This window comes from Ceratotherium simum, chromosome 35 (assembly GCF_057802395.1).
Source record: "Ceratotherium simum simum isolate JZ-2026a chromosome 35, ASM5780239v1, whole genome shotgun sequence".
NCBI lineage: Eukaryota > Metazoa > Chordata > Mammalia > Perissodactyla > Rhinocerotidae > Ceratotherium > Ceratotherium simum.
In genome coordinates, this window is record NC_141934.1 from 30,443,921 (window position 1) to 30,470,961 (window position 27,041).

At 50.4% G+C, this 27,041-nt stretch overlaps 1 protein-coding gene across 5 annotated transcripts in view; it reads left to right on the top strand.

Annotated features, from left to right (window-relative positions):
* ADGRD1 (adhesion G protein-coupled receptor D1) overlaps nt 1-27,041 on the top strand; it is a 161,018-nt gene that overhangs the window by 86,135 nt on the left and 47,842 nt on the right. For all 5 annotated transcript variants that reach the window (XR_015549832.1, XM_087423472.1, XM_087423473.1 and 2 more), the window contains 2 exons: nt 16,396-16,469; nt 23,031-23,154. Coding sequence is in view for 4 of the 5 variants with exons in the window: in XM_087423472.1 (XP_087279598.1) it covers nt 16,396-16,469; nt 23,031-23,154 (198 nt within the window). In the remaining variant the exon portion in view is untranslated. The remainder of the gene's footprint in view (nt 1-16,395; nt 16,470-23,030; nt 23,155-27,041) is intronic.

Sequence of the window (27,041 nt, forward strand, 5' to 3'; positions counted from 1 at the left end):
TGAGGGGAGTGTGGTGGAGGTTATCCGGGGGGCACGCTTCGTCAGGATGCAGATCCTGCCCTGGGGCCCCAGCAACCCCATAACGAGCCCTTTGCGTTTATAAAAATGATCTCCTGTCTGTTCTCACACCTGTCCCTCCCACAGCTCTGGGAAGGAGACGGAGGGGCCTCTGACGCCCTTTAAGCAGAGGGGGACCCGGGTCTGCTGAGGTTGGTGGGTCAGGACCCGATGTCTGAGAACTGATGGGGCGGGGAGAAGCCAAGTGTCTGGATCCACTGCCGTAAAGTGTCCAGTGACCCCTGTGGTTGGGCGCGTGGTCCACCCCCTGCAAACGTGACACAGCTGTGGAGTGTGTAGGCACAGGAGGACCTGTGCCACGGAAACCACGCGGCGCCTTTTCGCCTTCTGCAGCCAAGGGTGCGAGGACAGTGCCTTGCCTGCCTCCTGTCCGCCCTGTGGGTGAGGATGGGGTCTCCACAGCAGGGTCACGGGAGAGCCAGACACAGGACGCTGGACAGATGAGATCAGTGGTGGTTTATTAGCCACACAGCCTGGAGATGGGACGTTGCATACTACCCAGGGCCACACAGGGCCGTGCTCCGGAGCAGAGTGGACACCAGGGGCCATGGAGGCAGGCTGTAGTAACAATGGTATGGGGTGATCCCGGGCTTCAGGAGAGGGTGTGATTGGCTTGTTTGAATGAATGCAGCCCTGGGTGAGCCAGCTCTGCTCTCATGTGCTCCACAAGGGGTGAAGGGAAGTGACCCACCACGGGAGACACTTACAGTTCAGGTTGACCCCTCCACTGCCCACCCCTGGCACACCCCGCACCCTGGAGACTGGACGGTGGGGCGTTCGGGCACCCTCTGCCCCTTCTGCATCCCCCTCCCGGGCGTCGGGATGGAGGGTCAGATGACTGGATCAGGTCGGCGTCCCTGAAGGAGGGGTGGCGGAGGCAGACGGGTTTACTCTGGGAGATGTGGAGACGGCCAACACCACATTTACTAGATCACGACCTGCTTCCTCCTGTGGGTCGGGGACAGGAATTCTTGTCTGTTGCTGCAGCCTTCCTGGACAGAAGTCAGTCCGTGTCAGCAGGAGGGGCATTCCCGCCTTGTGCTGGCGCTCGGGGCTGCAGTGATACCATAAATGCCCCCCTCGGAGCTTCGTGGAAGGCGATGAATCAGTGGGAGGAGGTTTGGCTTCACGTGAGACATCATCATTGTCAACAACCACCCCCCAGATGACAGGACCTGAGCTGAGTGGCCAGGGCCTCTTTTCCCCTGGACATGAATGATCCCAAGGCTTGCAGGCCCTTCCAGGATGTGGACCCTGTCCTCAAGCCCAGGATGGTGCTCCTCTGTCACCTCCACGTCACGCGTAGTAGGGGGAGTGGGGGCTGCAGGGCCTCCGCCAGCTCCTCTGCAGGAGCCTCCTGGGGCCTCCACACGGTGTGTCCACTGACATCCTGTCGGTCAGAACCTGGTCACGTGGCAACGCCCAGCTTCAAGGGCGGGAAACGTGGTCTCCGTTGGTGGTCAGTCAGAGGGCCTTTTACTCTGGATGACGGAGAACAGATGTCCATCTGTCCCAGACCTCTGTCCGGCCCCCCAGCCAGGCGCACCGGGCTAGTGCATCCTGTTTGCAGAATGGGCAGCTGTGGATGCAGGATCCATCTGGGGCCAGCAGCCTTTCTGAAAGCACGAAGGGGGTGGTGGATGGCGCGTGGTGGGGAGCCAGGTCATCTCTGGTTCCCCCTCCCCAGGGAGAATGTTTCCTCTCAGCGCATCCTGCAGCTGGCTGGGTGCACCAGCGTCTTGGAGCCTGGAATCACCCACCGTCCCGGGGGTTCGCGGGAGCTGCTGCATGCCTTACCGCATCCTCAGCCACTGCCACTGTGATGCGGCCCAGATGTGCAGAGGGCGCACCCGGCTTTCCTGGGTTTGAACCCACTGCCTCTGGGAGGAGTTGAGATGGGAGGCACTGGGGCGTGGCCCTAGTGATTTGGGGCTCCCTGGATTTGCAGGGTGGAGGGCCGAACCAGGCGCCGTCCAGCTGATGTTCAGATCAGTAATTCATGCCATGATGATAATAGGTTGCTGATCCAGTAACTTTTTATAGCTCACATGAAAGTCTCTTGTCCTCTGAGAAACCAGTCCTCATTTGTGGGTGAGACGGGATCATTTTCAGATGTCGGTGTGGCCCTCCTGTACAACGTGGGACAAACTGGCGTTCAGGGGACCCCAGGTCTGGAACCAGGTCTGCTGTGCCTGGCTAGGCAGCTGGCCTGCCGTCTCTCCTCCCGGGATGGGACGAGGCCTTGGTCCTTCTCTGCATGAGTCTCTCTCTCCAGCGCTTCACGCTGCTGAGCAGGTCCGGATCCTCAGAGGTGTGGCAGGGATGCCGGCTGCTTGTCAGCCTTGGGTCCTCGCTGAGGCTAAGCCAGGCCGTGGCTTTCCTGACACAGGTCAAGAGGAGGAGGATAAGAGAGAAGAGGGAGGGAGTGAGGGAAGAGCTCGTGTTAGGGGATGGGAGGGGGCAGGGCCAACATAAGAGGAATAAATAAAACATAAGCATAGAAAGTGGATACTACTTTATATGGGACAGAGTGCAAGCTCGGGAGCTCACTCACTGGGTTCACGTCCCAGCCCCGTCACGTGTTAGCTGTGTGGCCGTGGGCTATTCCCTTGAGGTCTCTGGTCTCGGGACTGTGATGCTGTCTGCAGACAGGCATGAGGGCTGCCTGAGCCAACAGCTGTGAGGCGCATGTGGCAGTCAGCTGGCTGTCATCAGGGAGCAGATCGCGGTCCTGTGCTGCCAGGCATGGCCCTGAGGCCTGTTCTGAGCTTCCTTCATTCCTAGTCCACCCTCGTGGCTTTTGCATATTCGTACCCCGTGCACATCTCTGCCTTTATATTGATAAACCTCTTTCCCACCTAAATGCCTACTTTTCTCTTGCTCTGAGTAATCATAGCCAGAAATTCTGGGAATGAAATGCTCATCATAGCATTTTCTAATCTGCATTAAATGCAGACACAGCTAAGATAAAGTGTTCATCCGTGTACCACCCAAAATGACCTTGTACACCAAGAGTTGTCAAGTGGTCCGTCTTCCGGAGGATGCTGGTTATGTGGTTGGTTGCCTTTTCAGCTGACCCCTGGCTGACATCGTGGACCTCTAAACGTGTGCCGCGTGGGTTGGGCGTGATAGTGGGGGCAGTTGTGTAGGCTGTCGTGTAAGTGAAAGTGAGGCTGGTGTCCAGCCTCTAGGAAGGGGTGTTGTTGGATGGGAGAGACTGTGAGCCGCTCACCCACGGGACTGGCCACGCCTCTTGTGGGGCTGGTGGCGAGAGGAAGGCACCCCCAAAGCAGAGGTCTCTGGTGAGGAGGAGCTGAGGGAGGTGCAGGAGGAGACCTGAACCAGCACTCAAAGCCGAAACAGTAAGACGATTGTTTGTGGCTCACAAATGTCACCCTGCGTGGTCCAGGAAGCCGTCCTTCCTCTGCTTGGTCTCGGTCTCATCCCTGTGAAATTGGGCAAAAACACTTCATTTGCAAAGTGTCGTGAGCGTGTATTGGATGCACAGGGTTCCAGGACTCTGTGCCAGAGGCTGGGATTCAGCACGTCCCCGCTGGGACAGCACTGTGCTCACTGCCCGCTGGTGGCCCCTTACGTAACAGAGTCTTGTCCTTTCAGTGAGAATGGTCATCATCATCAGGGCAGCCCTCGGCTGGACATACCGGCCGCATTCGCAGGAGGAAGTGCTGTTAGTTGGTGGGCCAGATGTCCTGACCAAAATTTGACTTGTGTTTTTCTAGTCCAAATTTCCAGAGATCGTGAGCCACCCTGATTGTTGCACTACTTCGGATGTTTACCATCTATGTTCAGCTGGGGTTGAAGATCATACGGTCCTCTTGGTGATGTTCGTACCTGTATAAGGTGTAGGATGATGCTGATGTGCCCCAAGAAACAACAGGAACTCCTTGTTTCTTTGATTGACATCAGCAATAGCCAATGGCTTACTTCATTGCATTTTCTTTTCTATTATTTGATCTGAAACAGAACTTGGGTATTTGTATTTAAATGGTAAAGTTCCATCAAAAGTCCTCTGTTTAAACAAATTGGGAAATCTCAGTAACAACATACAATTTTCCGGAATATGAGATTTTTGGGACAGCAGTGGATATCTGACTTCCTAAAGCTTTCAAAGGTTTCTTGACCGATAGGTAACCATTTAAAGGAAGAGAGAGCATTCTCTTTTCCAAGGTGGCTGAGAAAATGAATTGCAACTTACCCATGGTGGGGCTCAAGCTGGTTTCAAAGGATGTCTCCAAACTCTTTTCTTTTCTTTTTTTGCTGAGGAAGATTGGCCCTGAGCTAACATCTGTGCCAATCTTCCTCTATTTTTATATGTGGGTCACTGCCACTGCATGGCTGACAAGTGGTGTAGGTCCACGCCCAGGATCCAAACCTGCGAACCTGGGCCACCGAAGCAGAGCACACCGAACTTAACCATTGTGCCAGGGGGCTGGCCCCTCCAAACTCTTATATCTTCCTGCATCTTTTTATACTAAATGGTTTGTGTTGAGGTCTCCTCTTCCTCACGCTACAGAAATCATGTAATTCATAGCCCTACGCAGTGAGCGCTGATCTGAGAACCTCCAGACTCCTTCTGGGGTCTGTCTACATGGGAGACCCCTTTATTAGACCAGGAAAGACAAGTGGTCAGGAAAGAAGGGGTTCACAGGCACAGAGCTGAGGGGCAATTGCTGCCCACACCACAAATTAGAAAAGCTTTGCCCATAAGTGTTGCTCACTGGGTGTGGCCCCCTCCCGGCCAGGAGCTCCCTCTCCATCTCTGGCAGCGCCGAGCCTTTGTCCCAGCCGCTGGCTCAGGGGAGAGACGGGCTCTGACGTTGGAGGAGGACGGAGGGGGCTGCAGCAGCACGAGGGCTCCAAGACCCATGCCGAGGTCAGCCTGGGGAGGGCCCCATGTCCTGAGCCATCTTGGGTGGGCTCCTGCCTAGCTCCTGCCATTACACTGTCTGGCCATAGGTCACTCCACATTCACGTCTCTGTGTCTGCTCGTCTGCTCCTGAACTCGGCCCCTAAGTGAACTCTTGTGTTGCCAGCTCACCTTCCATTTTGGGCAAGAGCGCTGGTCTCCCAGGGACAGTTATTGCTGCTGTCCACGGTCATGGGGAGAGAGTCAAAAGACGGTGTCAAGGGCTGTCCTCGTAGCGACGGCGAGGCGGCATGACGTTGCCCAGTGAATCCTGCCTCCTCCTCCAGAGGTTGACAGGCTTCTCTTTCCAAGGAGTAGTCGGGCAGGGAAAATGCACTGCTTAGCTCAGACATTATGGAGTTGTCTCCAGAGAGAGAGAGAGAGAGAGACAGAGGGAGAGATGTGAGAGAGAAAGAGATCCAATGGAGTGAAATTAGGGTAAAACCGAGAGAAGTGTGAACAGATTCTGAGCAGTCAAAACAATCAAGTCGAAGACCCCATCCTTTCGTGGCGGCATTATGGAATAGACTCAGGGGAGAGGTGGTGGTTTCATGAGCTCTTTAGGAGCCGTAGGTGGCTCTGAAGGTGTGGGGACCCAGGGGAGGAACAGGTGTAAGCATCAGCAGCTAGACCTGCCAATGGTCCAGTCGTTCCTGCAGTGGACAGAGGTCGTCTGCTGAGTGCGTTCAGGAGCCGGGTCCCCAGGCACTCGGCCCTTGTATATAGCACAGAACACATCTGGGGGACTCTACCGGCCCCAGAAAACATGACATGACTGTACCCATGCACAGGGCCAGACAGTCACCTCATAAAGCTGGGGGCTGTTGTCTCAGGTCCAGGCACGGAGACCTCCAGAGTGGTCCCCATCTCGACTCTCCTGTAACTGCTTCCTCTGTAACCTTTATGGAATCAGCACCATCCTCACAGAGCCCAGGATGCTCGTGGACCGTGCTCTCTGCCGTGCTTTCTCTCTGCTCCCTTTCTGCTTCACCTTCCTGTGCTCTCTCACTCGCGTCTTCCTTTTCTTTATGTTTGTGCCATTACACATAATATGTTTCATTTTTTCTTGGAAACCTTCTCTGTTCAAGGCTGCTTAATTCTGCTGAAGTGCTCTGCGAGATCAGGAAAAAGTAGATCTTTAAAGTGAAGCTTTTCCAGAGAAGCACACACAGTGGTTTGGGAAGGGTCTGGGATGGTTTTTGTGCGGTAGGAATGACAGATGTTCATTTCAGAAGTAATTGCCTTGTTCATATTTCAGGATCTGGCTTATCCCCAAGGTCGAGACACAGTCTCCTACATCCTCTCCCATTACTTTTTACTTCTACTGTTCAAAATTAGGTCTTTAATTCTGTCCATAGATATGTAAATTTGTCTGGCAGAGATGGTGAGTCAGTTGAATGATTATTTCCCTGTGGATAAGGACCAGTTTTGATAGTTTTGTCTCTATTAAGCAGATTTATTTCATCATTCCTGATGGCTTCCTATATGTATCATTTTTTGAATTTCCTTTGAAGCGATAGTCACATCTTAGTGCTTGCCTCATTCATTAATGAGCTAAATAGTATCTTTAATGTGTTCATTTTATATCTGTTTGAGAGTCACAATTTTACCTTTTCTAAAGTTGTCTTTAAGATGTGGAAAGAGAATTTCAAGGGAAAGGCTTTAAATATTCTCTATTGTCTTAAGAAAAGGAGTTTTTTAAAATGTGCATGTGTATGTTTAAGGTCTAAGGAAATTTGGGTTAAACTACTTTACTTATGAATTTATAAAATAGAGTGGCAAACAGGGGAAAATGAGAAACAGAGGAGATTAACAGAAATGTGTGTCACGGCCCATGCCAGCGAGAGTCACCGGCTCACTTAGCATGTTTCTCCTTAGAAAGTTCTAGAATGCAAATTGTGGTCTTCTAAATTCCTACTTTCTTTTCTAAGTAAAATTGCTCAATTTTCATGGAAAATAACATCATTTGTAAGGTGGTTTATAAGAGGGTTTGAGACCACAAACATGATTTGTTATTATTAACAGCCACAGAGCCAGGCTATAAAATAGATCAGAATTTTATCACCTTTCAAACCCGTGCCATCATTTGCATAGAAATAAAAGCATTACTCTCCCTGGGACATTCTGATATGGCCCCCAAAGGAATACCTGTAATTGAAATTTCCTGATTATCTGCAAATCCTCCAGCCTAAAAGTTTATATTAAGAGTTCTGTTTGGTAGTTTGTGCTACGAAAACAATCTTTTTTTCCTCCCAGTTGAGGACACTGATATATATAGAGGCGGCATTTACTTGTTCTGGTTGTAAACTCTTTTTTTCAGACATACATTAGAGGTTATAATCCCGGAAGGTTTTCTGGCCGTAGGAAAAAGTCCGCACACGTGGCATTGGAAACAAGGAGCAATTAGGATGATTGATTAAGGGACCACTGCCCACTCCTTTTACCTCCCTAAAGAACGTCTTTGTAAAGCTCGGGCCCAGCCACACTGGAATCCTGGCTCTGCCACACGGTTCAGGGGCAGAAGGCGAGGTGGAGGATTCATCTCGGGACAATCAAATGGATCGTTGTGGAAGCCATATTTTAAGTTTAGCTTCTTTTTGTCTTTTTATATTACAGTACAGATAACATTAAAATGAAGTTTGTGGAACATGTTTGAAAAATTCAAACCAGGTGTCCAGGGAAAAGTAATTTATGACAAAAATATTCCATGAGCGAGAGGCATCTGGGAAGAAAAATAACCCAGAAAGGGACCTAGAGGCAGAAGCTGCCCACTGTGGGTGGGTGGAGAGTGGAGTCTGACGCGGGGTGGAAGGCTGTGCACGGACCCTCCGTGGGATGATCGCTTCCCTTGGTTCTGGTCCAGACCACACAAGAGACATGTGCGTCAAAGTGAGACCAAAACACACCTCAGGATGCAGATAGGGATTCTTACACCTCAGGATGCTGGTGGGGATGCTCACACCTCAGGATGCAGATGGGGATGCTCACACCTCAGGATGCAGATGTGGATGCTCACACCTCAGGATGCAGATGGGGATGCTCACACCTCAGGATGCGGATGCAGATGCTCACACCTCAGGATGCGGATGGGGATGCTCACACCTCAGAGTGCGGATGCGGATGCTCACACCTCAGGATGCAGATGCGGATGCTCACATTTGAGGATGCTGATGGGGATACTCACATCTCAGGATGCAGGTGGGGATGCTCACACCTCAGGATGCAGATGTGGATGCTCACACCTCAAGATGCAGATGCAGATGCTCACACCTCAGGATGCAGATGCGTATGCTCACACCTCCAGATACCCATGGGGATGTTCACATTTCAGGATGCGGATGGGGATGCTCACACCTCAGGATGCGGATGGGGATGCTCACACCTCAGGATGCGGATGGGGATGCTCACACCTCAGGATGCGGATGGGGATGCTCACACCTCAGGATGTGGATGGGGATGCTCACACCTCAGGATGCAGATGTGGATGCTCAGATCTCATGATGCAGATGCGGATGCTCACACCTCCGGATGCCCATAGAGATGCTCACATTTCAGGATGCAGATGCGGATGCTCACACCTTAGAATACAGATGGGGATGCTCCCACCTCCAGATTTGGATGTGGATGGTCACACCTCAGGATGTGGATGGGGATGCTCACAGAGTAAGCAAGGCCCTGAGAATAGAAGGAGGACCCTGGGAAGAAGTGAGGGCACCAGCGTCCTCAGGGTCTGTTGTGGATTGCGCTGTGCCAGGATTGTCTGGGACTCTCACAAGGTGACAGTTGACAAATAGTTGAAATTCAAGGCACTGGGGCCCAGGGGGAGGATAATTACTAGTTATGGTAGTATTATCTGCAATGATGAGAGTAACGATCTATTACCTGTGGTCCCCTTAGCTGGCTTACCAACTAATTCCATGTTCCTGGGCAGGATTCATCTAATCAAAATGAGACTTAAATATTAAAATCCCTGGCTTAATGGTAGGGTCCTTCTATCTCCTGCCCAAGCGTGTGTTTCCTCCAGCTGGAAAACTTAGCTTGTTTATAATTGATCTGATGCTGATTTAACTCTTTTTAAAACTTTTCATTTTGGAATAATGATAGATTCACAGGAAGCTGCAAAGATAGTAGAAAGAGGTCTGTGTACCCTGCACCCAGTTTCCCCCAGAGGTTACAGATGATGGAACTAAGGTGAGTATCAAACCAGGACACTGACATTGGCACAATGTGTGTATATAGTCCTGGGTCACTTTAACACAGGTGTAGATGCTGGAACCACCGCTGAGATAGGGGTACGTACCATTTTACCACCAAGAAAGTCTCCCTTTTGTTGCACCTCCTTCTCCTACCATCCCTAACTCCCGGCAACCAGCGATCTGCTTTCCATCTTTATTGTTTTGTCCTTCTGAGAGTGGTACATAAATGGAATCACACAGCGTGTCGCCTTTTGAGATTGGCTGTATCACTCAGCATAATACCTTAAGATCCATCTGTGTTGCTGCTTGTGTCAGCAGTTTATAGCTTCTTGTTGCTGGAAGTGTTCTGTGGTACAGATAAACCACGGTATGGCTAACCATCACCCACTGAAGGATATCTGGTTGTTTCCAGGTTTTGGATATTACAAGCAAAGCTGCTATGAACAATCATGTACAGGTTTTTGTGTGCAAATTATTTATATTTCTCTGGGATAAATGCCCAGGAGTGCATTTGCAGGGTCCTAGGGTAAGTATGTTTAATATCTTTAAAAACTTCCAAACTATTTTCCAGAGTGTCTGTACCATTTCACATTCCCACCAGCAACATATGAGCATCCTTGTCAGCATTTGACACAGGCACTACTTTTTGTTTTGATTTTTCTCACTGTAGTCTGAATTTGAATTTCCCTAATGGTTAGTGATGTTGAAAGTCCTTTCTTGTGCTTATTTGCCATCTGTACATCCTGTTTGGTGAAATGTCTCTTCATGTCCTTTCCCCTTTTCTATCTGGAATCTTTGTTTTTTTTCAGTTGAGTTTTGAGAATTCTTTATATATTCCAGACGTGGCTCCTGTGTCAGATATGTGGTTTGTAAATATTTCCTCCTACTCTGTAGCTTGTCTTTTTATCCTCTTATTAGGGTCTTTCACAGGGCTGAAGTTTTTAATTTTTATGAAGTTTAACATTGATTTTTTTCATCTTATGGATTGTATATTTGGTGTTATAGCTAATACTCTACATCAAATTCTAGGTCCTGAGGATTTTCTCCTATGTTTTCTTCTAGAAGTTTTATGTTTGACATTTAATCTAGGATCCACGTTCGGTTAATTTTTGTGTAAGGTGTGAGATTCAGGTTAAGATATTTGTTTGTTTGTTTGTTTCTCTATGGATGTCCAATTGCTCCGATGTCGGTTGTTGGAAGAACCCTCCTTCCTTCACTGAGTTACTTTCGCTCCTTTGTCAGAAGTCAGTTGGCCGTACTTGCGTGGGGCTGTCTCTGGGTTCCCCTGATCTATTTGCAGACTGTCAGGATACGTTTTTATAACTCGTTCTCTTTCTACAAATTCACCCTGTATATCAGGGCAGTCCTGTTACCTTAGGCGTCATGAGCGCATGCAGAATGTGTGTCGTGAAGCTCTCTCACAATTGTTTTTTTTTGAGGAGCATATTTTCTAACAGGAGGAGATGATTCCACAAAATTGAGGACCCTGTGTTTTCCACAGAGAAGACATTTTTGCTGCTTGAGTGAATTTGTCTTAATTCAGACAATCCTAATGTGTTTTCCACCCTCGCCTCTTGGATGAGGAAAGAGAGGGCAGTGTCTCTTCTTGGGCAGCGATGAGTCCTCCAGTGTTGAGAGGCCCATCTTAGGTACAGCTGGACTGGGCTGGGGTCTTTTCCCCAGAGAGTTTCTGGGGACACATGATGTCTCCGTGGTTAACTTGGTGGGGTGAGGGGTGAGGTGGGGGGGTTAGTGTTAGGAATCTGAGGCCAGGACTGGTGGCCTGATTCTTTTTGAACCTAACTGGAAGCAAATCTTTGTGACAACCCCAGACTCACAAGAAGGCAGTAAATAAATAAAACGTCTGGCATCCAATGGTCCAAGCTTGTGGCTCAACACAGGATTTTTTTTTAAACAAGAATCTTTGCAGCTCATTCATGTGGAATGGGGATGGAGACTTCTGGAAATAACCCCCAACCTCTAACCCTTGAGAACGAACTCAGAGCAGCCCTCGCCCTGGCCCATGCCTGCCTCCTCCCTGTGTCTCCCTGCTCGGCTCCATGCTCGCCTCCCCTCTGTCCCTGTCCCTCTGTTCTCTGAGAGGCGCAGCTGGAAATGCCCAGTGTGGGCACAGGTGCGGGTATGGTCCAGCCTGTGTCAGCGCATTTTCCACTGAGAACTTGGTGACGAGGTGTTACCTGGCCATGGGGACGATTTGAAAACTCTTTCTGTTCAATTTTGAGGCAGGCTGTTCTAATTCCAGATCCTCATGTAACTTCACAGTTACTTTTCCTTGTTTTTGGCCTGAAACATCAAAGCAATTTCCTCTCTGCGTGTCTCCCTCACTGGCCTGGCAGGTTTACAGCCTGAATATAAGCCATGAGTGTGGGAATCAGGAGCCTGCAGCCTCCGTCCCTCTCAAACAGGGCTTGTGAGGTTTAAGAGACGAGAGAGGACCTGGGAAACCACGGAGGATGACACTTTAGATTGAATTCCCTGCTGTCCCCAGACCCACCACTGGGTCCCAGAGTCCCACACTGACAGTGAAGACAGAGACTCCAGGTCCCTGGAGTCATGTGAACACCACGGTCCCGAGGCCTCCAGCCTGGGGGCTTCGGTGGGCATCTCCGGCCCTGGTCCCCCGTGGCTGTGGCCATGCTGATGTGTCCCGCACAAGCCCCGCTCCCGCGTGTCTCCTGGCTGCGCTCAGTGCATATGGAGGGAGAGGCAGGTTGGGAGGTTGGGGCCCCTTCTAGGACTGAGGCCCGGCCATCCCCTGGAGATGAGGAGGGGCCTGTCAGCACTGCACGGGCGTCTGCATCGCGTGGTCAGCATGTGTCCATGGATGGAGCAGACACGACTCAAGCCCAAAGGGGCCTCTGTTGACTCGTGGGCCTGGCAGGGCCAGGGGAGGTGGAGAGTCAGGCAACATCTGGAGGGGAGGAGGGCGTGGGGGCCATGTGCAGGGCATTTGGGGTGTCCTCGGATGACTTGATTGACACACTGGAAGAAGGGTGCCTGAGCTTCCAGAAGCAGCCTGGGGTGAATGGGACGTTGCGAGGGTGTGAGTGCAGGGCCTGCGCATCCTCAGTGCCCCGGGGCTCGGCCTACCTCTCCCGGCAGCCAGGATGGGGATGCCCCCGCTCCCCTAGGTCAGAGGTCGCAGTGCTTACTCCACCTGACCTTTCGCCCTCAGCGCTCACCAGTCTGACCCCGACCCCTCTTGGGAGGTGATTTCACAGTTGTCTCCTTTATCGAGGCCCTGCCCCCCTCCCGCCAGAGCTGGAACCTGCCTCAGCCTCCTTCAGGAGGAGGGCCGCCTCGCCCTCCTGGAGGGCTGGACGGCTTGTGCTTCTCTGAAAGCAGGAGACAGCTGAAAGCACCGGGAGGGTGAGGCTGGTTACAGGGTTTCCTCGTCACCCCTCCACCAGCGTTACTTCCCTCACTCTTGCTTTCCCTAAAGGTGGGACATTTCAACCACTCAGGTCCTGGCCCCTGGCGTGTCAGGAGAGGAGCCTGGTTGGAGAGGAGGGTGGCCAGCAGAGAGGCTGCTCCAGGTCTCCCGCTGACGTCCACGCTCTCCTGCCCGCGCCCTGGGAGCCGGCACCTTGACCTTTCCATTGCTCTACGAAGGGCCAGGACGCGGGGCCAGGGTGCCATCTGTGTGGTTGGTGGGGCGGTGATAGGCAAGTGTCTCCCATTATTTATGGGAAAAACTGTGCACTTGAATAAAAAGCAAGCAGATTTCTAAGCCCGGAGCGTTAACGGGCTGTGATAGGTTGTCTCCTCTTTTGACGTGCGTCTCCCAGAAGGAGACACCCTTCTTTCCTTGATTGTGCACAGTAGGCTGTGAAGACTTGGTTCATCCCATCTGCTTCTCCCCAAATGGAAACCCCTGTGTTGCTTGAGGACGCCTCGGATCCTGGAGGAGATGCTTCCGAGGGCCCACACGACTCTCCCCACCAGACGTACCGAAGTGGAGTGTGTCTGGTGGGGTCAGGCTCCCTGGGGCGGGGCCCGCTGCCCAGTGGACGGCCTTCCCTCTGGACCACAGAGCTCGGCAGGGCCCTCGGCTTCAGAATTCGGGAGGGCTTCCAGGTGCACATTGCTTCCCCCCGCCCTGATGAGGACACTCGTTTCCTGGCCGCTGGGTGACTAAGCGGAATGGTTTCCATCTTGCCCCGGAGCTCGGGAGGCTGGGGCGGGCGCCGCCCGCAGTTCTCCAGGAAAGTGGGCCATGACACGGATGACTCACCATCCTCCCTCTGGCAACGCTGCGCCCCACGTGTGAGCACACCCCGCTCCAAATCGCGCTCCTGGGAGCTCTCCTTTCCTGGAGACTTGCTGGGAGCCTTTGCTCCAGTTGGGTTGCAAACTCCAGACACAGAGGGAGGCGGTCTGCTTTTCCCATCGCGGAGCAGGGCCGGGAGGAACCTCCGAGTTTCCCAACTCGGGCGGGATCGCATCTGCCCCTCCACCCTCCGACCACACACGCGCTTGGCTTGTTGCCGTTGTGGCTGGATTTCAAATTCCCCTTGAAGAGTGATTTAGACATGGAGTCAGGGGGTCAGGTCTTGTAGAGGCTGCTCCAGCCTCTGCGCTGCCCCGGGGTGAAGTGCTCCTGCACGGCTGACCCCACGTCAGAGGCCGTGAGGGATGGGACCACCAGTTCCTTAGGAAGGAGGCTCCGACGAGGCGAGCGAGCCTGCTTGCTGCCGTCCTCCAGTCCTGGCCCCCGTCACCATTCCTTTTACGTTACACAAGTAACACACAGATGCGCCTCCTTGTTTACCAATGACACAGTGCTATCCTGGAGGGCGTGGGTCCAGGGCAGCCCCAGCCGAGGAACCTCGCCCATACTGGGTGGTGGTCACGCTAGGTTCCTGTTTGCGTTCTCGATGTTGTGGGTTTTGTGTGTCGAAGTTCTCCTGTGCTAATGACCTCTGTGGTCCTAAGTGGCTGCAGACACAGGGCCCTCTGTCTGAGCACCAAGTTCACAGCAGGCGGAGATGTTACGAGGGGCAGAGGGGGAAACATCTCCCTAATGTTCAGTGGTTCTGGAGGGCTGGTGAAATCCTGGGGGCCAGCCCCCGTCCGCAGTTCCTGATTCTGCACTGGGGCCCTAGGACTGGCCATTCCAGGTTCCCGGGTGATGCTGAGGCTGCTGGTGGGCCCACACCCTGAAAACCACCCTCCTCCTCAGTGAACACGAGAAGGGATGCCAGCCGGGTTGTCCCCAGGTGCCATTGAGGACACAGTCAGGCATCTTGGACGCAGCCTAGAAAAACAGCGTGAAGAAAATGAAGGTTTGAGATTTTTAGGGCTTTTTCCTGTTGACTTTCTTGAGCCTGAGGTTGTGTCGCTTGGTCTCCCCGTTTATTTATAGGGTTTGAGGTTCAATTGAACTCATTTCCCTGAGTACTGGGCCCTCTCCTAACCCGCGTGTGTGGACAGAGGACGGCCCTGTGGGTCCTGACCCGCAGGTTCTCCTACAGCTCAGTGTGGTGGCCCATGCTGTCTGGGTGGGTGTCCCCTCAGGATCTCCTCTTAGAACTCAGAGATCGTGCTGGCCTGCCCGTGACCTCGCATTTCCACAGTAACCCTGAAGGTTCCATGTGTGTGGGCACAGCAGGCGTGAAGACAAAGAGGGTCCCTGCCCTGTGAGCTTTATCCTAATGGAGGGACAGAGATGCTGAACTGATGAACAGATCAGTAACTAAGAATGTTTCAGACAGTCTTGAGTGCTGTGGAAAAAACAAAACTGGTAAAAGGAGATAGTGATGGGGGCTGGGGAGGCTGGGAAAGGCCTCTCCTAGATGTGAAGATGGACGGTTAGAGGAACAGCCATGGTCTTGGGGAGGAACGTTCTGGCCAAGGGCCTGCAGGCTTTCCAGGCATAGGCAGTTTTAAGAGACCCCATAACATATTAAAATAACCCTAAGATACTAGAGGAAGAAAGGAAAAGGAGTAAAGATTCCATTTTGCCAGAAGATCGGTAATAAATGGCATTAATGTAATTGTACTGTGCCCACGAGGACGATCAGAGAAGACTGTAGAATGCAGGAGATGCTAGATGAACCCTTTGGTTTTCCAGGGGTCCAGAGGGCCTGTGGGAGGGATGGCCATCAGTGTAGCTGCAGGTGCTCACCGCCCGCCGGGGAAGAGGAGCTTGTGTGTAATGTGCTAGAATAGAGGTAGGGGAGGGAGGCGCCACCATTGCTCGTCTCCTGCAGAAAGGGGGGCTCAACTGATCCATGGCCGATGCAGCCCTGACATGAGGGACGGGGTCTCACTCCAGCCGGGGAGGCTCGTGAATGACAGCATTTGCAGAAGAGAGAAGGGAGTGAGCGTTGGGTATCAAATAAGAGGCGCTTGACTTACTGGTCGGGAATCAGCGAGACACCGTTTGTCCGGAGCCCAGCCTGTGAGCACCTGGTGTCCTGATGGAGCTGCTGGCTCCCTGAGCTTCCTGGGGACAGTTCCGGGAGGAGTCCCTGCATCTTGTTGAGGGCAGAGCGGCTGCTGCTACGTGCCTGGAGCTGGCATCCGGGAAGTCCAGGCACTAGACTTCTTCTCTCGGGAGAGAATGAGAGTCCTAGGAACAGGGCCGTTGACTGATCTATTCACTTGTCCATTCTTTTGTCTGTTCATTCAACAGATGTTTAGTAAGCATCAGCAGAAAACGAGACAGCCAGTGCTCATTGTGTGCACGTTCTAGAGGGGAAGACAGCACACGAATAAATATGGGAACATGTAACCTGCTGCCTGGTGACCAATGCTGTGAAAAAATTAAACAAGAGGAAGGAAGCGGGTGGAGGGTGCAGGGGTGGTCTTGTTTTGACTAGGCAGGGAAGGTCTCTCTGAGGAGCTAACCCGTAGCAGACACCTGAGGAAAGTGGGGGGGGGGCGCCAGGTGGTTGTTTTGGGGGAACAGCATTCTAAAGGGGGACACGAAGGCATGAAGGCCCTGAGATGGGAGCCCGGGCTTGAGGGCTGGCGTGGGCAAAGAGGGAGTGTGACAGGCCGGGTGACCTGGCCCTCTCTGACCACAACTGGGAGCCCAATGGAAAGTCAGTGGCTTTGCGAATCACCACCCAAGGTCTCCCAGACCGTGAGGGCGCGGCTCTGAATTCAGTGCCGGGGACTCAGTTCTCCTGCTGCGTCCTGAAGCATGTCTGTTCTCTCTCATTTCAGACTCGCAGGCAGTACAGCGAGGCCGCCAATGAGAGCAACCGAGTCTTCCTGTACTGCGCCTTCCTGGACTTCAGGTACCGCTGCGCTGAGGTCCCCGGGAGAGGACAGGGCTGTGGGGGAGGGAAGGGGGAGAGAGTGGGGGAGGGAGCTGGTGCCACAGGGGTGTCCAGGCCCATGCTCTGTCACATGCCAGTCCCCAGGCCTCCGTTTCTGGAGGCAGTGCAGTTACATCACCTTACAGGTGCTGGAGATGACTCAGGATCGGGGCAGGGGCGATGGAGGGGGACCTGGAGGAGGAGCTGGGATGCTCCTCTCTAGACAAATGAGGATTTATCAGGACACAGTCTCTTGGAGACCAGGGTGGTCTTCAAAACACTTACCCAGTTCAGCTGAGGCCCCGGGGCCTCAGGAGGGATGACGCTGTTTGGGCGGGAAGAGTCCCGATGCCCTTGGGTGTGTCAGAGTTAGGTGCTATTCTGGGGGTCCTGGGGAGGGGGTGTCTTGGGAAGCAGCTCTTTCCTGGCTGGCATGTCAGCATTTTAGGATTTTAAGACCTTGAGGACCACACTGAGTGAGCTGAACATCAGCCCTGCTGAAAACTGTGAGTCCTCATCCTCTGCCACTCAGACCTTGACCCAGGGGTGTCCTTCTCAGTATCTCCCGTGTTCACCTCTGAGATTCACTCCCACCCCTGCTCCCGGACCCTGTTCCAGCTCACCTCTGTGGGCTCACCTGCCTGCAGTCTGGGGGGCCTTCTCCTGACATCGTTCTCGTTGTGATGCTCCTCTGGATGTGAGCCCACCACGATTGGCTCCCATGGTCAAAACAGGGATTGAAAACAGATCCCCATGGGGCCAGGGAGGTGCCATCAGTGAGCATAGGAGAGAGTCGGGAGTGGATGGGGTGGGGGCAGGGGGTGAGGGTCACGGACCCTCTCAGCTGCTCAGCTCTGGCCCCCGTGGCGCGTTCCCTGTGGGATCCAGACTCTGTGTTTTCAGATCTTCTGATTGTTCAAGGTTGGATTTTTATGTGAACTTTGAAGCAGAGTAGAGGTTAACAGAACACATCTGGGGCCTCCAGCTCATGCCCCGCCTGATGGCTGCTCCCCCTTCCTGTCTCAGGGCTCCCCCACACCTGAGCATCTTCCCTGTACCTGGATACACACCCCCAGGTCCCTCCTCACTGCTGCTTCATGGCCCCTCCGGCCCAGCATCCTCCCGGGGGTGTGCATCCCCACTCATCAGAGAAGGCCACTCTGCTTCCCTACACTCAGGGGAGCAGAGGCCTCAAGATGCTGAACTGGGGGTCAGCATCAAGTCATCTTGCTCCCCCTTTGATGACTTCTTGATGCCCCTTCATCTCTGCTCCATGAACAGTGAGGAAAATGCAGCAGATCCCCTGTAATGCTCAGCAAATATATACTTTTTTGTCTCGTGGGAGTGCCTTTCTCCGGCTGTGGCCTTCAGCAGTGCACCCATGGGCCATCTGCAAAATGGATTGGCAGCTCTGTGAGTTTCGTGGTTTTGTCTTGGCTGAGCTCAGCCAGCTGCATCCCTTTATTCATTTCTTGGTAAATTATGAGAATTCAGAAGCACATTCTCCTAGAAAAATTCACCCCAGTTTTGGCGGCACTGCTTGTAGAAAAAAATTGTATGGATGGAAGAAGGGAGATGGAGTTTAGTAAGAACCAAATGAAATGTTGGTTTTTATTTTTGAAGAAATTTTAAGAGCAGAGAAAAGTGCAAAGAATATTGTAACAAATGCCCCCAATTTTTAATTATTAGTGTGTTTCTATTTTTAAGAATAAAACAACAAAAACATCACAGATGATGTGAAAGAATGCTTTGTCTCCTCCTGTTCTTTTCCCTCAATTCCCAGAGGCAGCCCCATTGTGAATACAGTGTGTGTAACCTTCCTGTCCGTGTTCCCAATTATTATTTGTTAGCGTACAATTGGCATTCAGAAAAATCCACCCTTTTTGTTATACAGTTCTGCGAGTTTTGACAAATGAATACAGTTGTGCACCTGCCATAATCACGTAGAGCAATTCCATCACCCTCAGAGAATCCTTTATGTCCATTTGCTGTCATCCGCTCCTCTGACCTCAGCTCTTGCAACTGCTGATTAGTCTTCTATCCCTAGAGTTTTGCCTCTGCAAGAACGCCATATAAATGGAATCACAGTGTAGGTAGCCTTTTAAGTCTGGCTTCTTTCATTTAGCATAACGACATCCACGTTGTAGCATGTATCAACAGTTCATTTTTATTTTCTATTGCTGAGTAGTATTCCATTGCATGGATGTATCATATAGTTTGGTTGTCTGTTCTCCGGTAGAGGAACATTTGGGTTGTTTCCACTTTTGAAGGTTGAACCAGCTTTGCATTCCTGGGATAAAGTCCACTTGGTCGGGATGTATTATCTTTTTAAATATTGTTGAATTTGATTTGCTAGAATTGTTGAGGATTTTTGTATCTCTGTTCACAAAGGATATTGTTTGTAGTTTTCTCTTTTTGTAATGTCTTTGGGTTTTGTAGCAAGGTAATGGTACCTTTGTAAAAGGTACATTTTGGAATAGTTTGTATAGAACTGATATTATTTCTTCCATAAATATTTGTTATAATTCACCAGTGAAGTCATCTGAACCGTAGGGTCTGTGGTGATGTCTCTCTTTCATTTCTTCTTTTTTCTTGGTCACTCTTACTAGAAGTTTATCAATTTTATTGAGTTTTTTCAAAGAAACAACTTTTGATATCATTGATTTTTCTCTATTGTGTTTTTATTCTCAGTTTTATTGATTTATTCTCTTCTCTTTGTCTTTACTTCCTTCTGCTTGCTTTGGGTTTAATCTGCTCTTCATTTTTTACTTTTTTAAAGTGTAGGCTTGGATTATTCATATGAGAACTTTATTATTTTCTAATATAAACATTTAATGCTATCAATTTTCCTGTAAGCACTGATTTAGCTACATCCCACAAATGTTGATATGTTGTTTTCATTTTCATTAAATTAAAAATATTTTCTACTTTTCCTTGTGACTTCTTCTTCAACCCATGTACTGTTTTAAAGTGTGTTGTTTATTCCAAATATATGGGGACTTTCCAGAGATCTTTCTGCTATTGATTTCTAATTAAATTTTTTTTGATCTAAAAACATTCTTTATATAACTTCAATTCTTTTAAATTTGTAAAAAGTTGTTTTATGACCCAGAAAATGTTCAGTCTTCGTGAATGTCCCATGTATACTTAGAAAAAATGTATTCTTGATGGAGTGTTCTATAAATGTCATTTAAGTCACATTGATTGATAGGATTGTTCAGATCTTCTATAACTTTATTACCTTTCTGTCAACTTGTTCTATCAATTAATGAGAGAGGAGTGTGAATTCTCTAACTATTCAGTTTTATCAGTTTTTTCTTAAATGCATTTTGAAGCTCTTTTGTTTGGTGCATATACAGTTAGGATTGTTATGTCTTCTTGGAAATTGACCCCTTTGTCATTATCCAACGTCCCTCTCTATCCTGGGAAATATTTGTAGTTCTGAAGTCTACTTCATTTAACTTTGATTTAGCTACTCTGGCTTTCATAGTTAGTGTTTGCATGCTGTACCTTTTCCCATCCTTTTATTTTAACCTGTTTATATCTTTATATTTAAAGTGGGTTTCTTATGGATTGCATATGACTAGGTTTTGCTTTTTTAACCAATCTGAAAGTTTCTGTTTTTAATTGCTATGTTAGATAATTTATATTTAATATAATTATTGATGTAGTTGGATTAAACCTGCCATGTTGCTAGCTGTTTTCTGTTTTTTCTATCTTTTCATTGTTTCTTATGTTTCCTTTTTCTCACTACATTTGGATTTGGGGGTATATTTTATGATGCCATTTTATCTCCACTCTTGACTTCAATGTATACCTCCTTTTGATTTTTTTGTAGTGGTTGCCCTTGGGCTTACAGTATAGATCTTTAACTCATCTGTGTCCACCTTCAAATAACAGTCTATCCCTTCACATGTATCATAAGTCATTACAGTAATCCTTTCACAGCTCCCCCTGCCCATCCCTTATGCTAGCTTGTCATACATTTACCTTTACAGCCACAAATGCACAATACGGTGATGGTATTTTTACTTTAGACAATTAGTTATCTTCTAGAGCAGTTAAAATAAGAAAATAATAATTGCATATTTCCCTTCATCTTTTTCCATTTCCAGCTATTTTATTTCTGTGTGTAGATCAACGTTTCTGTCTGGCATCATATGCCTTTAACTTTTCTTGTCATGTGAGTCTCCTGGCAATAAGTTTGGTTTTTGTTTGAGAAAGTATTCTCTTATATTTCTGAAAGATATTCTCACTGGGCTTAGAATTCTGGGTCACTTTTTTCTAGACTTTCCCTTTAAAAAAATGACACAAGCAATATATAATACACTGTTCTTTTAAAATGCAAAACATAAAAAAGCAGACACCCCTTTACATGTCTTTATATCTTATCCTGATCTCCTCCCCTCTTTCTAGCAGTAGCCACAGTGGGGAGATTTTTGTGTGTGTTTTTGCAATAATTTATGTATGATGTATACTTATGTTCAAAGGAAATACGTGGTATTGCTTAGTTTCACGTTTCTTGCATCATTTTACAGAACACTTTGTTTTGTGTTCTGCCCTATTGTGTTCTGCGCTCATCTCTTTTAACGGATGCATGGTGTTTTATCATATTTATACACGCACCACATTTTATTTATGCATCTCTTAGATGCAGACTTCCTAGGTCACAGGGTTATGCGCATTTTTACTGCTATTTGATATCACCTGGCCTGGCCTCTGTGGTGGATTTATCTGTGCACAGGCCGGGGAGCCTGCCTTCTTGTTTTCACCGGCTCCCTGGGAAGGGCGTCTTTACACCCAGGAGGGGGTGGTGCCACTTAGGGCTCAGCTCCCTGGCTAATTAGAGCATCGTCACACCTTCACGGCTCCATTTGGGAAAATGATTTTCATGGATTTAATTCCCAGTCACCCTCTGCGTTAGCAGAAGGCACAATTTTTGTCCCCACAGCTGTGTTCACCTGATTCAGTGCCTGCTGGTTTTCAGGCCACCCTCTAATTGAAGATGGCTTTCATACATTCGGTAGACAGAAGAGGTGCTGTACGTGACCTGACAGCCAGTGTCGCTGACTCTCCTCAAGGTCCTGGGAAGATCAGACCAGAAGGGGTGGCGGAGGGAGGAGGACGTGACTCCATCTTTATGCCCCTTTTATTCTGAAGTCATTAGTGGGGTTTGTTCCCCTAAACTGATAGGTTCCCATGGCCCTGGCTGTGCCCTCTGGTCTCTGCTAAATGCTCCCCCTCCTTTCCCGAGGAGAGCAGACCATTCATCGTGAAAACTGCCTCTGAGGCCGCTAACCCCGAGTCTCGGCCATCAGGCTCACTGCCCACCGAGTCATCTCTAAGTGACCATTCCCACCTGCCTTCAGATTTGGCATCACCCAAGGCTCACCCAGAGTTACAATCACGCTACGTCCCCACAGGGACACTCTCCACCTCAGGGATGAAAATAAACATGCCACCAGGTGTGCTTCCTTCACGGGACACCCCTGGGGGGGCGGGGCAGGACGGAGTCTTTATTGCCTACCCCCCCCCCCCCGACCCGGGATGGCACATTTCTCATCTGCTACATTCACGGCTGACATTACAGTCAAAGTGAATATAAAGCAAAGAGAAACTAGAGCCTTTTAGTTTCTTCAGCTTCATAAAATCTTTCCCCCAAGGCCCTGCCAAAGGTTTGTCTTTGCTGATAACTCAAAATTGCAATTTCTGGGAAGAACCATTTAAATATCTCTTGGAATTTTAAAATATAGAGAGAAACAGAGGAGAAAATTATAATTGCCAAGATTCTCACCAAGAATGAACCACAGTTAACCTTTGAGCATATTTGCTTCAAGTCGTTTTTGTCTAGGTTTGTACTGTAAGAAATGATACAAGCACTGTATTGATGCGTTATTGTATAAAAAAGGAAAACACTATAAAGAAACACACATCCCTGGACTTTTACTTCTTACCCTGAGCTCTTCCCCTCTCTCTGGACCAACCGGTGGGGAGTTTTCTCAATAATGTATGTTTACATGCATAGAAAATATAGGATCTTGTGTGTGTCGTGCCCCTTGCAGCATTGTGACGCATGTAACATTATCCATTACGTTTTGTGTTTTATCCATATCAATACACATTTTTGACTGATGTATAATATTTTATCATATTTGTATATATCATATTTTATTTATCCAGTTCCCCAAGGTGGACGGTATGTTACTTTCATGTTCTCTAGCATCACCCATCTCTTAGGAAATACCCTGGATGTGCCCCCTGTGCGTATAGCTCAGAGTCCTCTAGAAGTGGGATTGCTGGGTGGTGGGACTTGTCCATTTCATTTTTAATGGATATGGGTCCAGGTGTTTTCAAAGTCATTGTGCCAAAGTGGCCACACCGCTTTCCTCTCCCGGAAGGAGGGCCTGTTTCCCTGTGGCCTGACCAACAGCAGACGCGCCCTGCTCTGGTCAGCCTGATGGGCGAGAACGCTTTCTGAGCCCACAGCCAAGGGTGGGCTGGTGCTTCCCGCTGACCGTTTCTCTTGTGTCCTGTCCTCAGCTCCGGGGAAGGGGTCTGGTCCAACCAGGGCTGTGCGCTCACAGAAGGGAACCTCAGCTACTCCGTCTGCCGCTGCACTCACCTCACCAACTTCGCCATCCTGATGCAGGTGGTCCCGCTGGAGGTAAGAGTGGGGTGTCGAGGGGTTCCTGGAGCCTGATGACGTGCCCCTTCTACATCAGGCTGCAGGCGGGGGAAGGGTGGGCTGTGTTACGCGTCACTGCCCAGGGGGCTAGTCAGGCAGGCTCTGTGATTAGGACATTTGCGAGGCTCTACTTCTGTGGCAAAAGAAATCTTTGCCTCAGGCTTCCTCAGGCCTCACCTGTGCAGACCCTGCGTTCCTCTCGAGGATTCGTGTGCAGTGGGCTGGGCTGTGACACCCTCCTGTGTTGTGGGGTGTCGGGGGCATGTCCAGTCCAGCAGAGCGAGGTCCTGGGCTGTAACTTGTGTGTCCAGAGAAGGTGTCACCTAGTGTGACATATGTATACAGGGTGGCTACACCACGTCCTCTGAGCATCGCTGCCACGAGACAGGAGACACTGGGCTGCGGACAGGGCGCTGGGCCTGTTTCTGAGAGACTGACTTCCAGCTCCAGAGTTAGCAAGCTCTGCCGTGGGGGAGGTGATTTCCAACAACATTCTTGTCCCCTCTCTAGACAGGGCCATGACATCTTCCCTGGAGCCTCAGGTTAAGGATGAAGGAGGCACCTCCTGGTTGGGGCCTCTTGGTTGGTTGAGAATATTTAATCTTTGTCTCCTGCTGGGCTTCATGGTTGGCCCTAAGGGCTAGAGGTTCATTTCTTTGGTTTAAGGCAAGCGTAGCTTGTAAGAGAGAAAAAGTGCTCTTTAAAAATGCAGATGCCGGGACCACCTGGTGGCATAGTAGTTAAGTTTGCGTGCTCTGCTTCAGCAGCCCAGTGTTCGCAGGTTTGGATCCTGGGCACGGATCTGTGCACCTCTCATCAAGCCATGCTGTGGCGGGGTCCCACATACAAAATAGAGGAAGATTGGCACAGGTGTTAGCTCAGGGCCAGTTTTCCTCACCAAAACCAAACAAAAAAATGCAGATGCCCCTGGGTAGGATCCCTCTGACCTATTCTCAGTCCCCAACACCTGTGTGTGAATGACTTCATGGGCTTCTAGGCCCCCAAAGGGCACTGAATCTCCACGGTGGGGGCAAGAGAACAAGGAGGAGATAGGGCCCCATCCTGGGGATCTCCCAAGGTCCCTGTAAAGCCAGGCACCTATAGACAAGTTTGTTTCATCCCTAACGGTTTTTGGAAATTAAAAATTTTATTTGCAACTCTGATTTTCTGGCTCCCCTTGAAGATTCAAGGGGTTTGGTGATGCTGGGCCGGAGTTTTTACTGGGAACAGTGAGGCTGGAGCTGAGCAGAGACTTCCCCCTCAGCAGAGCTGTGCCCCCCACTCATCAGGGCAGGTGCTCTGAGCTCCCCGTCCTGTGTGCCTGAGTGGAGGGAGGGGGCGCACATGGGAAATGAACTGGGGCGGGAGATGCCTGCACCTGCTGAAAGTGACCTTTGCCGTCATGACCTGCCCTGGCAGGGGCTCTGGCAAACCCATTTCCTGTTACGGAGTGGCCCACCCTCCCTTGGCACATCCACTCCATGGGGTCTGTCTGTTTATGAACAGACTCCATTCTCTTGGATTCTGTGGTCCAGGGACTGCATATATTGGGCGTCAGCAAATATTTGATGAGTACATGATTGGATAAGTTTGGTTTGTGTGACTCCTATAGCAACACCAAGATTGCAACTGGTTGCCACCTAAGGACCGATTCCTCATCCATCATCATTCAAGAGATACTTATCAGACCATACATGGGCCAGGCCCCAGGGGTTCAGCTATAAACAAGAAAAACAGTGAGTTTCTGCTTTTGAGGAGTTTATAGTCTAGTGGGAAGACAGAAAGTAAATAAATTAGCAAATAAATAGGTACTTTCAAACAGCAATCAGCGTAGGAAGAAGACTGAAGAGAGCGATGGAGGAGGCGGCGGGCGGGGAAGGAGAACGTGGTCAGGAGAGGTGTCTCCGCGGAAGGGACGTTTGAATGGCCAGAAGAAGCATCTCTTCAGGGCCTGGGAGAAGACTATTCCAGGCTGAGAAACAGCAAGTGCAGAGGGCAGGAGTCAGGAACGGGCTTGGTGTTACGGATGGAGGGCGGTGAGCATGCGGAGGCTCCTTCTGTTTGCGAAATGCATCACGGATGTCACATCGAGACCGTGAATTACTTGTGGAGACGCCAGAGGGGAGTTCCTGGCTGCCCCTAGTGGACGTGGGGGCGGCACCACACCCCCGACCCCTGCGCACTCCCCGCGTGCAGGCACACCCGACATTGTTGATGTGGGAGCCTGGACAAATGGCCCGCTTTGCCCTGCTTGTGATGAAGCTTCAAGTGAGAGAGCGGGGTATGCAGACTCCTCAGCAACCCCGTCCCTCGGAGTCACCATGGAAGGTTACGTTATGCCTGGGAGCCCTGACCAGCATGACATGAAGCTGAGGCACTGACAGGCCAGGTGTCCTTCCAGCCATGTGCTTTGAGAGTTTTGGAAGGGCGGTTCTATCACAGGGCTTGAGGGGTGCGCACCCACCTGTTCGCCCAGCACCCTTAGAGGTAAATCTTTGTTCAGGCAGGCATGACCCCTAGACAATCCCAGTGGGCTGATGTCCAGGGAGCAGCTGCCCATCAGGTGGCTGGCATCCCCATGCCTTCCCTTCTAGTCTCTATTCCTCTCACGCACTCTGTCAATTCCCTTTTCTCATTTTCCCTCAGCTCTTTTATCCTTCTCCACTGCTCCTAAATCAGGGCTGTGCAAACGGGACTGTGAACCATTAGCAGCTAGGGAGGGCTGTTGCTAGCAATTTAAGGGAAAATGAAATAGAATAGAGTGCAATATACCAGAGTGCACTGAAGTGGAAAGAGGAAGTCTGTATGTGAGCCTGTGCATCAGATACCTTGACTGCATGAGATGCCCCCTGAAATCCAGCCCATCCATTCCTCCATCCATCCATTCCATCCCATCCCATCCTATCCCATCCCATCCATTCCATCCTATCCCATCCCACCCATTCCATCCTATCCCGTCCCACCCATTCCATCCTATCCCATCCATTCCATCCTATCCCATCCCACGCATTCCATCCTATCCCATCCCACCCATTCCATCCTATCCCATCCCATCCATTCCATCCCATCCCATCCCATCCCATCCCACCCATTCCATCCTATCCCATCCCATCCCATCCATCCCATCCCATCCATTCCATCCCATCCCATCCATTGCATCCCATCCCATCCATCCCATCCCATCCATCCCATCCCATCCTATCCCATCCCATCCCATCCCATCCCATCCATTCCATCCTATCCCATCTCATCCCATCCATCCCATCCCATCCATTCCATCCCGTCCCATCCCATCCCATCCCTTCCCATCCCATCCATCCCATCCCATCCATTCCATCCTATCCCATCCCACCCATTCCATCCCATCCCATCCCATCCCATCCATTCCATCCCATCCTATCTCATCCATTCCATCCCATCCCATCTCATACATTCCATCCTATCCCATCCCATCCATTCCATCCCATCCCGTCCCATCCCATCCCATCCCATCCATTGCATCCTATCCCATCCCATCCCATCCATCCCATCCCATCCATTCCATCCCATCCCATCCATTGCATCCCATCCCATCCATCCCATCCCATCCATTCCATCCCATCCTATCCCATCCCATGCATTGCATCCCATCCCATCCATTCCATCCTATCCCATCCATTCCATCCTATCCCATCCCATCCATTCTGTCCTATCCCATCCCATCCTGTCCCATCCCATCCATTGCATCCCATCCCATCCATTCCATCCTATCCCATCCATTCCATCCTATCCCATCCCATCCATTCTGTCCTATCCCATTCCATCCTATCCCATCCCATCCATTCTGTCCTATCCCATTCCATCCTATCCCATCCCATCCTTTCCAT